Genomic DNA, 19,964 nt, shown 5'->3' with positions numbered 1-19,964 from the left:
GATTCTTTTAATTTCGATCGATTTTTTTTTTTGAAAGCATATTGTCATAAAAGGGAGAAGTTATGACACAAAACTTCCCTTTGACAATCTTCCAATTCGCTGATCAATACCTGGCATATCTTTGCATGCACGTCTTGATGTAGAGACAAACTGTTGCTCGGAAAGGTTTCCTATCGAACAGTTTGACGAGCAAAGAAAATAACAGCGAACACAAACATTTGAAAATATTTAAGATGTTGATCTTGGAGTGTACCTTTCGGATGTTGTGAACACGCGTTCGTAACAAAATTCTCTCTATCGGTGTTGAATGTGTCAGTAATGAAACCAAGTGTCTTGTGCATTATGAGAATTGTAAATGTGATTAGACGTGCTAATGTTTATATTAGAGAGCACAGTTGGGCCACATACACCGGAATTATTAGATTAGTTCGGAACGAGACGGAGTCATGTCCAATTCAATTGACTCCGGGAAGATGCATTGTCTTCGCGCTGCACCCTCGACTTAATGCTCCTTGCTTAGTTAATCATCAAAGGGTGCTCTATTCTGCTGGTACTAGACTATATTTGTACGAGTCTATAACAGGAACGAGTTAACAAAGAGGCTTCAGAGATTCCGAATCGTACACAGTTAAATGTTGTGCGTGACAATCTTAAGGCGAGACGAGGAACTTTAGGAGTAATAAAGCGAGTTAGTTTCCCTCTTGCACCAAGTGGTATTTAAGTTCACCTAGAGAATTCTGATGGTGAAAGATCTTGGCGCACTTGCCGAAGGTTGATTACATGTTTGGGGTTGTATAACCTCTATTTTGTCGCTATTACAACGGATTTTGAGGTTAAGATAAGCTAAGTGGGTCAATTTGAATGGATAAGGCTATTACTGAGCTCTGCTCTAACTAAGCCAGCCGTATAACGTATCTCATAATAATCCCCCATGTGTCAATTTACAACCGTTTCGTGTCGTTAGTGAATATTGGATCGACGAGATTTGCGACTAGGGTTGGCTCCAGACACCACCGCAACCATGTAATCTCCACTTCTGACCTGATAAGGGGAGTCGATCATCCCGCAGAAAAAAAAAACAAGTGGTTCGATTTGTATCAAACGAGTCTCATAATTAAATCACGAAAAATGCTTCGCTAAATCCGTTGAGTAGCAAGGAACAGGTTGTTAAGTGAAAATCCAAACTCAAAAATTGTTTGGGCAGTCGCGCGGAAAATTTAAATTAACGAATTTATAATTATTCACTTCATTATTTCACGTTTCAGACAAGTTTTACAACTTTGACAAAGACAAGAAATGCCTAGTCGTTTGAGTGGAATGAAGTGTTAATGGAAATTTTTCTTATCCCCTTCATTAAGACCTAAACTTCTTTTAAGTGAAGTACGGTGTTTAAAAATAATACATAATAAGCGTAATTATAATGATGGCTATTATTCAAGAGGATGAAAATGCCAGCACGAGCCGTAGGCGAGTAGCGGAATCATCCGAGTCATTATACGCGAGTTGAAGACTACACTTTCTGCACGACTATACGAAGAAAAACACTCTTTGAAAATTGAATTTAATTTGATTTTTAATATTTGACACTTAAAATTGTGCCTCGTTTAGCGGTTCCTACGCGACTTATTGTTTACAAACGCCTCCGATTGGCAATCTGCGTTTGTAGAATGAAAATACGAGGGATGTCATTGGCCGATAGCCGTGGATTTCAGTATATTTTAACACGGGGCGTGGAATTGATATCATTGTTTCATTGAATATCCAATATTTTCTAATTGAGGTAAAATTGACTTGTTTGGATTGTCTGTGGTTTGTTCCTTAAACCATATAACCTAAAATTAAATCTAAGAATATGGATAAAACTTTTACCGCATCTTAAACAGACATACATTCAAAAATGCACAGGCACTCGGATTAATTTCTGAACGTCCGTTACCATCTTGCGTTGGGTCCTATCTTGGATGATTTTTTTTACAATTCTTTTTCCAATAAAAATTCACAATTGAACTACATATTTGAAAAATTTACCAAAAAAATTAGGACCTTTTCGTGGTACAGAGGTGTCAAAAGTAGGTACTAGTAAAGCACGCTCAAAATTAATGAAATTAAACTGACAGTTGATTTTAAATTCTTCCGTTTTGAATTAATTTGAAAGAATATTTTATCAAAATATATTGTAGCATGCGAATGATGCTGTCACCGGTTCCGACACCGCAAAGACTCATGGGGCTAAGGCCTACCTGGAATGTTCGAGGCAGGGCCGCCATCGAGATAAAAGGGAGAGGATCAGCCACAGAGTCAATTATTTTTTAGCACAACTATTTAATTACAATAAACGCTTGTTTAAACAATATCTTTAAATATTTATTATTTACTTGGAGGAAAGACTTGGAGTTCAAAAATAACTTTTGAAATTTTTATCGCATATTAAAAATAAATTATGTAATACCGTAACAAAGATGTTACAAGGTTAGTGGACCATTATTGCAAGATGTTAAATTTTGCAAAGTGGGTAGCCTCCCAGCGGCCCACTTTACCCAAATTGACAGTTTATTTAAGCAGAACTAGGCCTGCGTGAGCGAAATCTTAACGCCATCCAATCACGGCGATGGATAAAAAGAAAAACTCGAAGGATAACTGTTTTCCAAGATCTCTGCATTTCAAATCCCACAAAGTTTCCCACTTTACTCGTTCAAATATATCCGTTTGTATTTGTAGCAGATCCTGTTGAAAAGATTGAATTCTTAATGTTTTTTTGTGGAATTTTATGCACACGAACGTATTTAGCCGGCGAGTTCGTTGCCCCCGGCAAAAACCGCCGGACTTGTCGGCCGGGGATGAACGCACCCTCCGTATTTATGAATGAGTGCGTGGCGCACCATTCGACTAGTTGTCGTCGTCAAAATAATAAACACAGCGGCTAGGAAGTTCATTGTTTGAAGAGGAGCGTGTTTACGACTAACCAGAGGAAGGGGTTAATGTCTATAAGTTTGAGCAGGGACTCCGAGATAAACCTACCCCGATTATTAGATTAGTGCGGGGAGGGCGCTCGCGTACAATTTGTGCAACTCGACAAGTTTGCCTAATGTTTTTCTGGACCGAACCACCTGACGAAATTGCGACTTCACCACCCGAAATGACTGCTCTGCTATTGTTCCACCCCAAATTGGATTATTTTGCGCGGTGCGGCCGCTTTTGGGCTCTTGCCCACTCAGACTGGCGGCCGACAGATCATCCCCTAATTGAATACAGCGGCTTCAATTCTTAATTGGATTAGTGCAGTTTCACCGAATATTGGGAGACTACTCGGGGGTGGAAGTGGCGCAATAAAAGGCGACGACGCCGTTTTTGTAAGTAGCAGGAGGCAGGGAATGACCCGTGTCGGGACTCGGGACAATGGCGACAGCATTCCAGGTTGTAACCCTTCATGCATGGTTGCCGCTTTGTTTTCGCATGTCAACGTCCCGATTCGTTTATTGGAAATAAAACGGAACCCGAGATGGGTGTTCATCAATGTGCAATGTAAAAAATTTATTTTTCAATGTTTTCCTGGAGGATAATAATTTTGCAAGCGAGTGAGGAAGGGTTAAATAATAGATCGAGTGTTGTACGTCGAGGTGGCCGTAAAAATAAATTATTTAGTGGTGTCGGTGGGGTGTAGATAAGCGTGGCGGCGCTACATGACAGTTCAATGGCGTCCTTTCAGGACTAATTCAGTTATTAGGGCATTAAAGCGGCCGGCCATTGAAGGAGCGGCGATTGTAGGCATTTATCCTTTCAGACGTCGGGAAGAATGTGGGAGGTTCTATTTACCTTTTAGCTATATATTAAGGATCTTATCTTGGGAGTCTAGGCACGCTTTCTGTAAGAGAGCGGTGGGAAAGCTTAACAAAACAAAACGGCGATCCGGGAAAAAGCTTCTCCGCTTACAAAGTGCGTGCGCCGGCTGCTGAAGGAAATCACTGAGGGAGACCCGAATGACTGTGAAGCTCCGGCGAAGACGCAACTCGTCTAATGCACCCCGATGAGTATTAAACGGTCCTTACTCCGGAATTTATCTGAAGATAAGCCGAGTCGATTTTTAATTCGCAGCGCATCACCATATAAATGCGCCCGAATCATGTAAAATATGAAGACAGCGCGATGCAAATCCAGCTGCTCCCGACCATTCGTCCCCATCAAATTGCACTACAAATTCATGTGCGAAGAGGGAGTCGAACTTTGGTGGAACTTTCAATCCCAGATGCTCCCGATAAAACGCCCTTTAAAATTCAGGTGGATTTCTGACATAACACTTCATCAAAACATCGGCGCACCGCAGGTGCTCGCACCCCACTCGTGATCCCACCCCGATTGGAACAAAAGTGGATAAACTGCGAATCGAGAACTCGCTCTAAAATGTGGATTCCGATTCTCTTTAATCCCTCGAAGTGATGTCGGTCCCGAGATAAATAATTTAATCGAAAACACGGCCAATCGCCGTTGCCCTAACGGGCCGCCTCCGAAAGTAACTTTTTGATTAAACAGTGGCCGCGTTGCCCTTTACTTTGACAGCTTCCCTACTAAATCGTCGGCCAAATCACATCCGATATTCCATTAAACGTTACTATTTGAACAAGGAAACTCGACGGGGCGCAAATAAATGACTTGCCAAACAAGGGGCGCGGGGGTCGACTGCACGCTCTAATGGTGCGATAGAGAGGGCCACTCTTTGAGCGAGACGAACCCCCGAAACGCATTTGCATCTCGGCGGGGGCGCTGCACCCTCCCTGCCTGTTTTTCACTTTTTGCACCACCAAAATATGTTAATTGGGCTGACACTCGGAACGGAACATAGTTTGCGCCGGCCTTAATTGTGTTTTTTTGGGGGCGGTGTTTTCGACGAAGTTGGCCGAAGCTCGGCCCAAGAAACGTATCTGCCCCGGAAACTTCATTTTTTCCGCGTTTAGTGCTCAACTCGGGGCGATGAATACCGCTTAAACTAATTACGACGAACATTACAAAAATGAGGTCCCGTGAAATTTTCTGCATTCGGCAGTAAAGACGAATAAAGTGCTCTAAACCTAATTACTTGTAATGTTCTTATTCGCTTTGCAAAAACGGGGTGTAAATAAAAATTATTTCTTAGCTTTATAAGTTTGTTCGTTCCGCTTTTACGCAATTTTCTTCCATAGGTACGGACCGAAACAATTATTCTTTATGTATAGCGACCACGTAAAGGGGATTAAGCGGGAAATTACTAAAATATAATGCAGTAGGGCCATAATTAAAACTGCTACCAGAATGGGGTTAGTGAGAATATTACTAAATGAATTATTTTACGCCGCGCTGCTAAATATCCCCAGAAATTTGGGATTTAAATCTGGGTCATTTTTAACCGTGATTTAATTCTTTTCCCTAAATAAAACGCGTTATTTACGCAACATGTATATAAACTACTGGTGGGAAGATTCCACACGCGCGCGCAGCGAATGTTGTAGTCCCACGCGTAAAAAACATTTTATACACTATATTTTTATTTGAAGCTGCTGAGCATTAAGCTTTCCTCACTCAAGGTCTCCACGGAATATTATATTCGTGTTGATTTCATGCTTGAAATCTAGCGAGCTTTGAGCTTTATAAATATACAATCAGGTACAGTATTATTAAGTGTACGTGCTTTTTAATAAGTATTATCTCTGTGGAAGCTTGTTGAGAGCCGGCCAGTGATTAAAATGTAGCGAAATGAAAATCCACTAATCTCTCAGTTTATCCCTGGCTAATCTAAAGACCTCAGAGCAAAGTTCCGGCTGATGCAGGCGATAAAGGCTATCTCGATGAAACTTAAATCCTCCTTATCCAAAAGTCCGCACATTGATTACCCGAGCTTTCGTTAAGGCCAACTATCATGCATCTCCTCCCGGCCTTGTATAATATCTCTAATTTCACAAAGCAAACTGTTAGAACCCTAATGACATCATTTATATCCTCGAGCTTTCATTTAATAGAGTAAATTTGGCGCGAGCTAAGCGCTCCGGAGAAAACTCGCCCTATTTAATTAGGCACGTACCTACGTCGACACTATCTTAATAACCACCATAGATTTGAACTGTGACCCCGTTACAAGACGCCGAACAACCGGCAATTTTTAACTTTTGGGGCGCTTCCGCTCGACGCAACTTTTGTATTCCCTCCGAACGCAGACATTCATCAAAATTATCCCAAAAATATAACTTTAATCCCCCACTCGATAACTTCCAGTCCTGGAGTAAAATTATACAGGTGGAGGTGGCGCGATAGCTGGAAAAAGAGGGTTAGGGCGTCATGTTGCTATGCAACTCACGAGGAAAGCGACACGTGCACAGCGGAAAACGCCCTGCACTAAAGCCGTATCTGCATGTTCGTGCTCAATCTTGGACAGACCTGGCCATCTCGATTGACGCAATAAAGCGCCATCACAGGAAATGACAGCTGAAGCTCCAGACTAAACTTTAATTTAACTTGATGAAACAAAAAGAGAAGTGGAAGTGCAATTTTACTTTCACTTTTATTATTTACCATCACGTAAGTTGATTAAATTCATAAGTGGCCTTTCAGAAATAAAATACAAAATAAATTAATGGAATTAAATATGAACAAAATTGAATGAAAGCATGAAACAAAAAAAAAGTGAAAATGAATCTGTCGAAGTTATACATTTTCCTCTTGGTTTAGATTTTAAGTAATAACTTCAATGGGATTAAAAACGTTTCAAACACGAATAAAACGGAATAAAGTGCATAACACAACGGGGAATCTTCACCTTCTAACTAACTTAGGTTGAAGAAAATCAGATTATTAGTTTTTGCGTTAAAGGGATTCAAACAGACAGACAAAAATTGTAAAAAGTCTCCTGTGTCACTTAAATAACCCAAAAACTTTAAGAATATGTTTAAATATTGAAAAAACACACAAACACAATTTTATTCGGTCGGTAGAAATTTTTAATTTATAACAAAACTACTTCAAATATATTTTCTTATGTGGAAAATTGTTCGTAAACAATGTCTACGTTTCTTTTACATTTTTTTAGTAAATCATTTTGTTCTCTATTTTGGTATGAAGCAAAGCAATACTTGCCAGATAATACTAGAGCCACTAAAATATCACAAAAATTCATTTAGTGAGGGGCTAGGAAACATCTAAAGCTTTCTCTTAAGGATCTTGTTTGTTAAGCCCCGTCTACTCTGTTTAACTTGCTTACCTCACCAAATCCAGGCAACAAAGTTTAAAAGTTTCTTGAAGGTAGTGTACCAACTATTATCCAGTTACTGAGCTTTTTGTTTTGCTAGTTTTTTCCATTCAGCTTCTTTATTCCAACACGAATATATGACATTAAATTAGTAATTCGTCTCGACTAAGAAGACGAGAAATGTTACCATTTTTCTATTTCTCTATCAATGTTTTTTCTTTCCTTTCTACAAAAATCTACCAAGGTGCAAGTTATAATCTTATGCGAATCTCATAACCAATATTTCCCAATCATCATATCAAGGTGTTTTTATTATCAACAACTATGAATTTAAATCGCACTGTTGATTTATGTCAAAGATAAAAATAATTAAATATCGTAAAGGAAACATCTCTCGTTTTAGTATCAAATTTCACAATGCCTGATATTGATAAATGTTGTCAATTTATTATCCAAATAACATTTGTTTTTGTTTTTATCGACAATGTGCCACATGTCCGTTCAACTGCCTCGAGCTGTATTTCAGAAAAAAAATAAAATCCCCAAATATATTTTGGGCTATTGTTTTAGTAGGTCTGGTAGTTGGTGTGATTTGGTGTTGGGAATTCGTTGGAAATAAAGGATTTATGTATTTAATTCTGAAAGGAAAAAGAAGCGTTTGGAAGTGGATGTGCAGGTTTAGGCCATAATAGCTATGCCGCACATGTATAGTGGCTCCCACTGAAATACCGGAGGGATTTGAAAAAATCCCCGGATTTATGATGCTTCCGTCTCCCACATGCAAACATTGTTGTGTTTGATGTAAAAATGTAAATATGTAATACACGGCAAGAATTTGTTTCAATACCCGATATTAAACACGTTTTTGACGCATAAACCGCAAAACAAACAGCTAATCTTTCGCGTTATGTTTAATTCACGTTATTAGATTAGTTTACGGTCGGCGCAAACGAAAATGGTAGCATCCGGTGTTGTCATTTATTGAATTCGAGATATTAATGAAAATGGCATGGCACAGTTAATGTGGACCGGTCGTGATTAATGAAAATTCAATTCGATGGACTGTTATTACGCTTTACATGCCACGATAATTACACCGTTTCGGAATTTCTTGATTCTCTCGCCAGCTAACAAATTGCATGTTTCCCCGGTTATCTATCACGCTCTTCTGAAGATCGATTCATTAGTTATCAATTAAAACAAATCGGAAAATTTGCATGAATTTCACGGTTCGATGTTTGCTCGCCGCTTTCAAATTGGAATTTCTTGCCGGGGCATTCATCCGGAGAGAACATGTTTGTTATATTTTTAGCAAGAAACGTATTCGCTTGTTTTTCTACAACGGGTCGCAGGAAATTGAATAACAAACAAAAATTCCAAATACTGTTTTATTTATGCTATATGACAGACTACATTCATTAAAACTTACTCCTTATTAGCGAAAGCTCTAACTTTCTCCAAAGTGCTTTTAAAATTTTAGATTTGGTTGAGGGAGCTTTTTATTATTTTGCCCATTTTGTGCTGATGAAAAATGTGATTATAAATTGCGGAATTCCTGGTTTTTACCCTAGCTCGGTTAAACTCGGCTCCCGCGAACTAACTGGAATGAGCCTTTCACCTCGGAGCGTGTGACATGACGCGTGACGGCGTAACGGTGAAACTATTTCACTGGCTGAGAATAACACCGAGTACTGTGGCCAAGCGCTTAGCGCGCCACTTTACATTCGGTAGGTCCCGGGTTCTAACCCCGGTGCCGCCTGACTAGGTGTGGGTTTTTTTCAGAGGTTTCCTCACACCATCACATCGTGGTATGTCTCATATCACAGATAAGGCAAATGCTGGGTCAGTATCAACCTCTCAGTACCTACCACCTTCCTTCCGCACCCATCCTCACCGTACCCATCCCGAATCTTCCCGTCAGTGTGGCTGAAAAGGCTCTGGAAAGCCTCAGCAGCCCGCCCCCCTTCAGGAGGGAATGAAAGATGTATCCTTTCTTCCGAGAATAACATCGCGGTTCGCCTAAAGAAGTTTTCACTTGAGAAATCAATTAGGGATATTAAAATCTCCACTCAAAATATGACTGTTTCTCGCTCCCTCGGCCAAACTCGAATGAGCCTTTCACCTCGGAGCGTGTGACGTGACGCGCGACGGTGAAACTAATTCACTGCCCGGGAATAATGTCGTGGTGCGCCTAAAGAAGTTTTCGCTTCAAAAAACTATTCAATATTAAATGAAAGGATTTTTCAGAGTGCGTTTTTGTTCCAGGTGCTGCGCTCATGAAAATCGTCGAGGTGTACAAAGAGATCCAGGACCAGCAAATGAACATTGTAAGTAGAGACAATCGAGCCGCGAATTTTTTAATCGAAAGTCAACAAAAGAGAACCGGGCGATCAATTAATAAAGTGTGGTGTGTGGAAGCGCAAGTTGAAAACTGGCGGTTTCAAACAGCGCGAACAAAATTCCGCAGTTATCCTGTTGTGTACAAAGGTAAGTGAAATTAAAACAGTGGAGGTGGCGAATAATTAATTCAGCAGATAATTGTGTTACCGGTTGGGGTGAGACCTGTCCTCCAAAGCGGACATTCTAAATAAAACCGCGAATAAAATTACAGTAAAACCAGGGCCTGGACGTTGCAAAAACACTCATAATTCCTTTGGCTGCCACAGCCTGACAGTCGGCAACTCTTCGTGGGGTGCAAATTGCACGCAAGGGGTTCCTACAAAAAACAGTCCAATTTTCGAGCACGTGTTTAAAGGCGAGACATCGATTTCGTCACTGCTTGTTTATACCAGTCGACCAATGAATGCGTATGATGGCCCCGGAATTTAAATTTTCCGCAAACTCTGATTTTTCTCCTCAGGAGAGGGTGTTTTTCAGGGAAATGCCTAACGCTATTTGAGTAATCAACGAATGCGCCCCAGTTTTGGTGTTTACGTTAACTTTCGTGTAATCGCTGCTAATTAATATTTGCTTTTCGTTAAACAGGAAATGAATATTCGATTACATTTGTATTAATTATGTAAACAGAGTGTTTCCTTTTGATTTTATTTATGAACATTTTCAGCTCAAAGCTTTTTACGTCGACTTACTCGTCCCACTCGAGACCAATCTGGAAAAGGATACCAAAGTTGTGCAGGTAATTAAACAAAATTATTCCTAAACTTCGATCAACTTATAAGCTCGTTTCCGATTTGCATCTGCGTCAGTGCCAAGTTTAAGCACGGTCGCCGAAAGCACCGAATTAAAACTTGTTTGTTCCAGTCCGAACAGAAGCGGTTCCTTCAGCAGCACAAGCAGAGGTCCGAGACCTACAGCAAGGCCGCCGCGATGATGAAGAAGCAGCGCAAGAAGTCGAGGACGTCGCAAAAAACCGGACTGGCTATGGATAAAGAGCTGAAGGTAAGAAAAAAAAATTAAAAAAATAGCTTGAGAAAGTACAGCGTCATTATAAATGTTTCTTAGATCGAAGGTTATTGTCAAATGTGCCACCTACAGTGCACAGCGTAACTATACTATACTATATAAAGTAAAGATGTGATTATTTGGTTGTCTAAAATCAAGGGGCCATAAAACCATATCATTTTTAAAAATTTAATAACACACAACAGAAGAGAAAAAACGTTTGTGATTAGATAATCTGTATGATGATTTTCATAATTTCATCTGCAACCCTTTTTGCTGCTCTGCTTTTCTGATATTTTCGTTACGTTGATTTGAAAATGTTGTTTAAACGAAGACATAGTCAGCGCAATTTCCGTGCAAATGTGTCTGTCTTTCCTATTTTGCTGGCACGTTTAAGAAACGTGATAGGATTTGTATGTTTGAAGTCGAGCAGGTGTCCTAGAGTCGACAAAGTGGGAATTGAGGAATAGAGCGGCGTCTGTTTTAGTGTTTTGATTTTGTTTCAGAACATGCAAGTGCTCGAAGAGGAGAAAACGAAGCTCGACGCCTTCTGCGAACAGAGTCTTAAGAACGTAAGTTGGAATTTCGATTCAAATGAGATTGATATTGCCACGTCTGGGGGGTTTCAGGCGATGACCCAAGAGCGCCGCCGCTACGGATTCGTTCTTGAAAGGCAGTGTTCTCTGGCTAAACATTATTTATCTTATCATAATCAAGGACTGGCCGCGTACCAACAGAATTTGGACAAATGGTCGGAAGTTGCCAAGACAAGGGAGTATCTGCCGGAGTCGGTGGAAAATATTTTCACAAACAGACTGAGGGTAATCACTTTCATAATCGTTACAATACCGACTTGATTGGGAAAGTTTCCAGCAAATATCTGTCTGGCAAGACGAGGACGTGTACTCGAACCCGAGAAGTCCCAATTTCGAAGACGATAGGATCAGTATTAGCTCCCAGTTGAGGAAGACTAAGAGCATGGACGCGTCCTGTTTAGATATACGCTCCATAGGCGACGTGGGCTCCCCGGTGACGACGTTATCCAGGGCCAAATCAGAATATAATTTAAATTCTTCGACACATTCACTTGCTCAAGGTGAGCGCTCTCAATGCTGCCAACGTCCGACTCAGATTTATCTTCTTGCAGACGGCCACACTCCCAGTCGCAGGCCTAAATCGATGGCGGTCCCTCCGCCGCCCCAGTGGGATACGCAACTAGCTCGAGCACTTTATGCTTACTTATCAAGTGGAGATAATCAACTCAGTTTTCTTGAAGGAGATCTTATAGCGCTGATAGGAGAGCGGAATAAGGGCTGGCAATTCGGGGAGAACTTGAGGACACAATGCAGCGGATGGTTCCCATTAGCATACACCGAGCTCCTGGATGATCCTACTTCGTGAGTACTTCCCGATAACTCGCAATACACCTCTCGAACCTCTTGAATGACGGTTCTTCTAGGTAGATTGCGCCGCGCGTGGTGACGCTTTCTGCCAGTTATTCTTGCGAATGTATTTGTTTTCCGTCAGAGGGCGAACGGATAAGGAAGTGGGGTTGTGTGTTAACATTTGTCCCCTTTGTTTGCAGATCGCCGGCTCACCGAAGTGATGCAGGTGGATCGGTTCACCAGATCCAACAAACCCCCACGAACGGCGGCAACCTGATGTCACCGGGGGGATCGGCCACCCCTTCGGGTAACAATTCGACACTAGAACTGCCAGCCCCTCGTATGTTCGGCGACACCCTGCATTTGCATAGATCCTCCAATAACGCTAAACAGGTAGAGTAGAGCCAGAGCTGCATACATATGGCGCTTCAAATAGATTTATTCAGCTTGCGTCTTAGGAGATCCTCTGCCGACGATCGAACCCCGTTATGGATCGTTTATTGATACCCCAGTCGGTTTAGATTTTTACTGATTTATCACTTGATCCTTTTGCACCTGCATTCACTCGAAGGGATGAATGCGTTCAACACATGGATTTTCCACTGGGAGAATAATTTTCCAGGGAGATTGTATCCCGCATTCAAATGAAATCATGAGCTGAGTAAGCGTTGGAAAAATTAAACCGGTTAGAACAGTGTAAATTTTGAATTTCCCGCCGTTTGACACGAATGATGTTTATGTTTAATCGGGACATAAATGAATATGTGTGTTTTCAGGGTGTCTTTAGATATTTGCTTCGAGAATAGGAATCGTTAAGTTGTTCTATTTTTAATGTAAAACAGTGCAAAGAAAGAAGAAAAGAAAGATTTTTTTGGCTCTAAATTTTAGGTTAGCTGTCAACATGCTTCAGTTAATCTACGCTTTAAAAAAGCGTAATTGACGGTTCCAACGCATTCCCAGGCCAGGATTTCATTAAACACGCGATATTTCCAGTCAACACATCGCATTTTATTGCGACGTAATTTTGATTGTTAATTTGTGATTTTTTGTTCTCCTGTTTTCGGTGTGTCAATATGTGTTTATCTGTTTCAGATTCGGCGAGCGATCGGTTCTAACAACATCCCGCCCCCGGCGCTGCCTGCCCCGGTGCCGACCCCGTCGCTGCCGTACCAGAAGACGGGGATCCCCCAGTCGCAAAGCGCCAACTTCAAGTCGAACCCCGACACGTCGACGTTCCAGTCGCCGTACCAGACGGGCATCAAGTCGTCGGCGTCGACTTTCAACTTCACGACGCCGCCGACGGGGGCGTACTCCACCCACCCCCAGCCAGCGAGGGCCGACCGGCCGACGGCAGGCGCTCCGCTGCCGCTGCATTTGCAAAGCAAAGGAGGCAAGATCGGCGGTCCGGTCGGAAACGTGTCGTTGCACAGCAGCAACGACTCCGGGTTCAGCAATGATCCGCCGCCGCAACCGGAAATTGATTATTCTGATGACGACTCCATTCCTGGACAGACTAAATTGCCCGCCCGGTAAGTAATGTCCGTGGATTGGTATTGCTCAGTTAGGCGTACTTCGCTGGGACAAATTTGTTGGGAGTTGGGGCAAATCAGGCAAATGGGCGCCAACCGGAATTTGTGCAATCGGCGGGGGAGTTGCCAGCGGGAGAATGACAGCTTGAAGTTTCCTAACGCGTCGGCAAGACTCGAAAGCATATTAAAAAATTACAGTTGGACCTAAATCATTTAATTTTGCTCTAGAATGTCTTACTATACTCTGTTTCTGAACTCGATGCCGGTGAGTCGTAAAACAACCGAAGCGCTAACCCAAAACATTTCATGAATAAGCCTAGGCCATTCTATTGGTATTAAAATGTTACAATTCAACTTTTTGGATTTCCTGCTCTAAAGTAGGTACTATCCGTTACTTGGCATCCTCCAAACATAATGTTTTCTCACTCTTACGCCCGCACAAACCTTTCAGAACGAGGATGCCCAATTTGTTAACGTGTGCCGAGTGCAAGTATCTTCCCGACAAAAGAAATTTGCATGTGCGTGTGTTAAGCCGATTTGTGACAACCCGGTTTTACGACTTACCGGCATCGAACTCAGAAACGAGTATAATAATATCTAGCTACTCCAATTTCAAAGAAATATCTCAAATATTTCACTCCACTTCTAATTTGTGCTTTACGTATCTCACTCAAAGACTTCTTTCGCTTTTTCCAATATTTGACATTTTGCTTTACGTTTTCCCTGATCATCTATTTAATTCCCACCAACAAAACTGACAATTCTTTGATGGAAAAAAATTCCCGAACAATCTGCATTTATGAAAGCAGTTATAGCTTCTGGTTGGTGCATTTTTTGCTAAAATGTGTACCGCAGGAGCGAACAAACAAAGAGCTTCCGCTGAATTCTGTACTTTACGACTTAATCAGCTTTGCAAAAAACTATAAACTAAACGGATTACGCAGTAAAACAGAGGGAATTTCCATTTTACAATTTAGTTTATCACCATTAATAACAAATATGGACAAGATTAAATTGATGTCGGTGCAGTCACGCCTCACTCGAACTTTTCCAACAACAGAATTAACATATCCGCAGAAGAATCAGGGGACTGTGCAATTAGCTTAGGAAACTTCGGGCTGTGCGATTAGCCACTGCGGCCATTATTTTGCCCTATTTGTCCCGATAAGACCTCGTCCTGTTGCGATTTATCGCAACAACTCGGTTAGGCGTTTACTTCAATTGCACATTTAGCCGAAATTGCAGTAACAATCAATTCTGTTGTTTTAGATATCGGCCATACGCCAGCGTCCAATCCTACGGAAACGATTTCTCTCGATATTCCGCGGATATGCACTATTAACCGATTTTTTACCTCTTCAGTTGACTTTTTGCATGCCGATGACATAGTACTTTGCTTTGTTCCTCACTCGAACGTTGAAATCAGAACTTTCTAAAAATCTGCACCACAATCCAGCCCCATTTCAGGTGACAAATCGCACAATCTTAAGCCGGGTTTAATACAGCAATGTCTCACATGTGACGTCTCATAACGCCACCGTAATAAAACCCGTACATGCGTGTCTATTTGCAAAATTGTTATCTTTAACCGCACTTTCAACTAGCTGGAATGAACTTATAAACTGGGTCACGGTTGGTAATAGGTTTGCACAGAACCGCACCATTAGAGGCGGAAGCGTTGACACTTAACAGCAACGTGACTTGACAACCAGAAATTCAGAAACCAATTAAGCTTTTTACAATTGTAGCGAGGACCCCGCTGCAAATATTTGTTTTTTTAAATTAAAAATGGAAACGAGGGGAGCTGTACTTGATTCGTGGTCTTGTGTGGATTTCTTCCAAGGTTGTCTAATGACATTCGGGATTTAATGAAAAGTTGATTCAGAATCGAGGGCAAGAGGAAATGGCGATGTTTATTGAATTGTGCAAATGAAACAATCACTTTTGCAAAAATCTGTTCTGATTTCAACGTAAATAAATCTAACGAAAGAATTGCACGGTGATCTTTTCTGGGAATGGACTCTCCAGTTATTGAAGTAAACTGCCTGATCTTGTATCGATTGTTTACAGTTAGAGCATTTGCGTATTTGTCTGTTTGATGTATTATGTTGTTACCACCACAGAAGATTACATCGTCAACCAAACAGTGACGACAATAATAACACAATGAAAAAGAATGTAAGGCAAGCGAGCAGTCAGGGCAATTTGATTGATAACAGATATTACATGTCTGACGACCAAGACTTGTCGAGAGAAAGGAAAGGGATAGTCAAAAGGACTAAATCGTTTTGGAAGTTTGGTAAGAACAGCTCCGACAACGAGATCTTGGAAGGTATGTCTTTGTGGAGACACCGAGATCTCGTAGATGTGGAAGACGAGAAGGCAAAGCGCAAGAATAAATTCAACAGTCAGGAGCGAATCAAGAGACCTAGTCGCGACAGGTCTAACGATTCTGATAGGACGATCAACGCAAATCAGAATCAGGAGTCAGAGACCAGGAACGAGAAGGAACAAGCGAGGAAGAACGTGGAGAACGTGAGGAAGAGCTTCAGGGACAAGCCTCGGCACCCTGACTTGGAGAACGAAGAGTACGGTTACCAAAAGCGCGGCAACAAGCAGAACCTTGATGACCAGTTTTACGACGACGACGGCGACGGCCTCATGATGAAGACCGTGAACCGCAAGAACATCTTGCAGCAGTACAACAACGACTCGTCTGGTCCAGATTCCGACTCGGAATCGGAGGTAACCAGCGATGACCCGTACGACTGCATCCTGGTGGACGACCAGAACGTGAACAAGCAAGACGGTCACTTCCCGAACGTGGCCGAGATCGGCAAGAAGCTGGAGAAGCTGTCCAAGTCGAGCAAGTTCTCGCCGAGCAACGGCCAGATGCGGAACTCTGTTGCGGAGAAGAACCTCCGCAACAGCTCCGACAAGAAGGAGAGCCTCGACGACATAATCCAGTACAACGAGAAGCGACACAGCTTCAAGACGTTCGGGAGGGAGTCCCCCGCGGAGGACAAGGAGCGCCAGGACAACGACAGATATTACACCCAAAATCACAATAAAAGGAGCGGAGAAAGCAACGCCCAGGAAAAGCGGCGCTATTATGCCGACTCCAACAAACGCAATAGCTCAAAGGAGAAGCGAGGACGGCCGAGTTACGAGAGTATCGATTCGGACGTGGAGGGCCGGATCGTGTCCAGACGATCGAACTCGGAGTCGGAAAAGCGGGACAAGCTCAAGTACTACGACTCGGCCAACGACGAGATGTCGGATGCTGTCGAGAACAGACAGTTCATCCCGAGGACCAAGCTGGCCAAGACCAACAGCAACAACAGCTCGAAGCACGAGGACGTGGGGCTGATGGATTACGGAGAGACGCTGCAGAAGCGCCTCAAGAACCCCGAGTACGGGGCCAAGTACGACGAGAAGTCGCCCCATAACGGGAACATGTACGGGCCGTGGTACGACCTGTGGGGGCTCGACGCCTCCGCCCGCAAATAAAATATTCTCTTCTTTTCTTAAATTATTTGCATGTTGTCTATGTTACTGCACGCTCTCATGGTTTGGGTCTTTTTCAGGTCTAACAACTTTGCTACCATTAAGCTGCGCAAAACTAACCCTAGCACAGATCGAACCGCTTCACTTATCTTAGAGTAATCTTCTTGCGTAATATATTGCCAACAACGTAAGCTAGTCTTAATTATTTTTATATAAGTTTTTTACGACTATGTTATGTAAATACCATATGCTACTCAATCATTTATCGTACGTTAGGCTTGTACATAAGTACTTTCTTCTATTTCCACGTCAATTTTTATTTTGTACATATCTACTTGGTGGTTGGGATGGTGCAATAAGGATCGAATTGAATACAAACTTACTACTGTATTTGCTTCATAATTTGTACCTATTCGAAATTAATAATTTGTCAGGAGTAGGGAGGATGAGTGAAGTCGAGGATGCCGCCAGCTCAATTGCTCTTAAGATAAATTCTTAATAGTTAGTGAAAACGAGAGACTGTGATAAACTTATTAAATTTTCGTAGTGTGTTATGCTAATGCAATTATATTAGTAAGTTTGAAAATTATGTAAATATCAAAACTGTACATACTGCCACTGGTTTTATATAATTTGCTACTTTTACTACTAGCTAAGTATTTTTTATAGGACAATTAAATTATGTACCTTCATTCTTTTAATTAAGTCATTTGACCGTCCATTTTGTTTAGTCATAATGTTAGTACTAATTAATAAATTAATAATATATCATATTCGTAGGAGTATTTACCTCGAAATATATAAGGCAGGGGTTCTAGGATAGGACTTGAGTAAATGTAACATAGTCCTTTTATCCGTATACTTGTTAGAATAAAATAATCATAACATAGCTGTTGTTGTCTGCCGTATAACATACCTAACTTTGTTTTATATAGGAACAGTAATTATTATTGTTACACTTAAATTGTATATCATTTTAATATTAATAAAAATTTATATTGTTTTCTAAAGTTTTATTTCACTTATTTTCACCTCCCGGTCGTTCACGACCAAATTTGAAGACCTTCCGAGATAAAAAGCTCCCAGGAAAGTATTAAGGTTTGATGTAAAGTGCTTAATTACCGCAGGAAATGTTGAAGCATGTCCGACACTTTAAAAAATTACGTTAATCTAGTCAAGTTTACATTCTTTTTGTGGTTGTAAATGAATGAAGCTCTTTTCATTTATCTCATGAAAAAACGGCGAAACGAAAAGATGTTTTCGTTAAATTAATTAAAGTACCAATTTGAAAGCATTAATAACCTACAACAGGTGCCTTGAAAAGATAAAATGTTGTTTCATGGATGTCTAAAACTTGCACTTTCATAAATTAAATCATGGAACGTGTTGGCTTGGAGTGATAAATTTCTAAAAGCAGTTGGACACAATTCCGTTGCAATCATGAAACGAAAATAATACTTTTAGTGCAGAGAAAGCTGGAAGATCCAAAGATCCTCAAATTATGGTCGAAAAGGCCAATTTAAGGTTTTATTTTCACAGTTAACAAGGTTATCAAAACCAAACACTATTTTCTTTTAAGATATGCGATTTTTTTATGTAAATGTAATTAAAAGTGATATAATATGAAAGAATAATTACAAAACAGAATTCGGGAAAAATATATCATTTACTTTGCACCTGAAATTCACATCCGTAGACTCGCTTTCTAACTAGACATTTTGAGTAAGTCAAGGTTCGTGATGGTCAATATATCGATAGGTTTAGCTATTGACGTTTCCCAAGTACGAAAAAATTCATGAGACATTAAGCAAAACACGTGATCGCATGATAGCGTAGATATAGTCGTTTTCAAGGACATCCGTGCTGTCAGTGTCATTTTTAATATGTTGGTGCAGATTGAACACACAAATTCATAACCATTAACCAGTATTCAGAGTATACGAAAATCCTAGTTAAAAAAATGTCAAACAAGAAATTGAGGTTATGGTAAAAGAAAATTTACATTTCGTGAAACGTCAACAACAAACGATAAAACTCAGTCTTCAACATGGTGTAAAACATGGTTAAACAACGAAGTCATCCTCGGAATCCGAATCAGACTACATTTTTTATCGGAAATGATAAATAATAATTTGAATTTGTCAATTTGTCGCGTCAAGATAAATTGCCAAATTAGGAAATTCAAAATTACTAAACTGAAACAGCAAGTGATGCCAACATACTGTCATACTGACAGCACGGATGTCATTGAAAACGACTATATGTAAATATGAATTACATCTTGGCATTTGGAAAATTGAAGGATTTTGAGATTTTACACAATTTTAGACCTTTCGAAAAAACTGAAAAAAACATACATACAGGGTGTCCCAGAGTTGCGAAAAAGCTCCATAACATGTTTGTTATTAAAGATATCAACTTTTTCTTTATTCTAAGTGATAGCTACGCTTCTACTGCATATTCGGAAAATATTGCGGTATATATACAGAGTGTCCAAATATTATAAAAACACTAAAGTTATGTTTTTTTAAATGGAAACTACCCAGTTTGATTTTATTTTTGAACTCTATGCTAAATTATGAATCAAATTTATATAGGTCGTTTTTACTTATCTGCCATCGTTTTTAATCAGTGGCGCTTTTTTTACCAAAATTTGGAATTGCAGGGGTCCCTTCAAAAATTCGTACCTTCCAAATCGTTGCACATAAATTAAAATGATTGACGCTGTTTGATTTCTGAATGATTGCTGCATCTACTGAGTGTTTACTCAACAACCTGCTTAGTCTCATATGCCTACTGCGATTTTTTAAACATAACGAATTAAAAATGTCAAAAACTCATTTTTTTCAAACGGCACTCTGCATTTATTATTGCACTGGTCGAAAGCTTTTTTGACAAGCTTTCCAGCTGTATAGGGTTTGTATAGCCGAA

At 40.7% G+C, this 19,964-nt stretch overlaps 1 protein-coding gene across 2 annotated transcripts in view; it reads left to right on the top strand.

Moving 5' to 3' along the window:
- The window catches only part of IRSp53 (Insulin receptor substrate 53 kDa), a 107,354-nt gene extending 89,318 nt beyond the window's left edge, over positions 1-18,036 (top strand). For both annotated transcript variants that reach the window (XM_069045076.1, XM_069045071.1), the window contains exons 5-14: positions 9,476-9,537; positions 10,275-10,346; positions 10,472-10,609; positions 11,119-11,184; positions 11,242-11,433; positions 11,486-11,708; positions 11,760-12,009; positions 12,198-12,390; positions 13,090-13,526; positions 15,650-18,036. In XM_069045076.1, coding sequence (XP_068901177.1) covers positions 9,476-9,537; positions 10,275-10,346; positions 10,472-10,609; positions 11,119-11,184; positions 11,242-11,433; positions 11,486-11,708; positions 11,760-12,009; positions 12,198-12,390; positions 13,090-13,526; positions 15,650-17,036 — 3,020 coding nt within the window. In that variant the 3' untranslated portion in view covers positions 17,037-18,036. The remainder of the gene's footprint in view (positions 1-9,475; positions 9,538-10,274; positions 10,347-10,471; positions 10,610-11,118; positions 11,185-11,241; positions 11,434-11,485; positions 11,709-11,759; positions 12,010-12,197; positions 12,391-13,089; positions 13,527-15,649) is intronic.
- The last annotated feature ends 1,928 nt before the right edge of the window (positions 18,037-19,964 follow it).

This window comes from Tenebrio molitor, chromosome 1, assembly GCF_963966145.1.
Source record: "Tenebrio molitor chromosome 1, icTenMoli1.1, whole genome shotgun sequence".
In the NCBI taxonomy this organism is placed as follows: domain Eukaryota; kingdom Metazoa; phylum Arthropoda; class Insecta; order Coleoptera; family Tenebrionidae; genus Tenebrio; species Tenebrio molitor.
The sequence above is the reverse complement of the archived record's forward strand: the minus strand, read 5'-3'. Positions and strand labels throughout refer to the sequence as shown.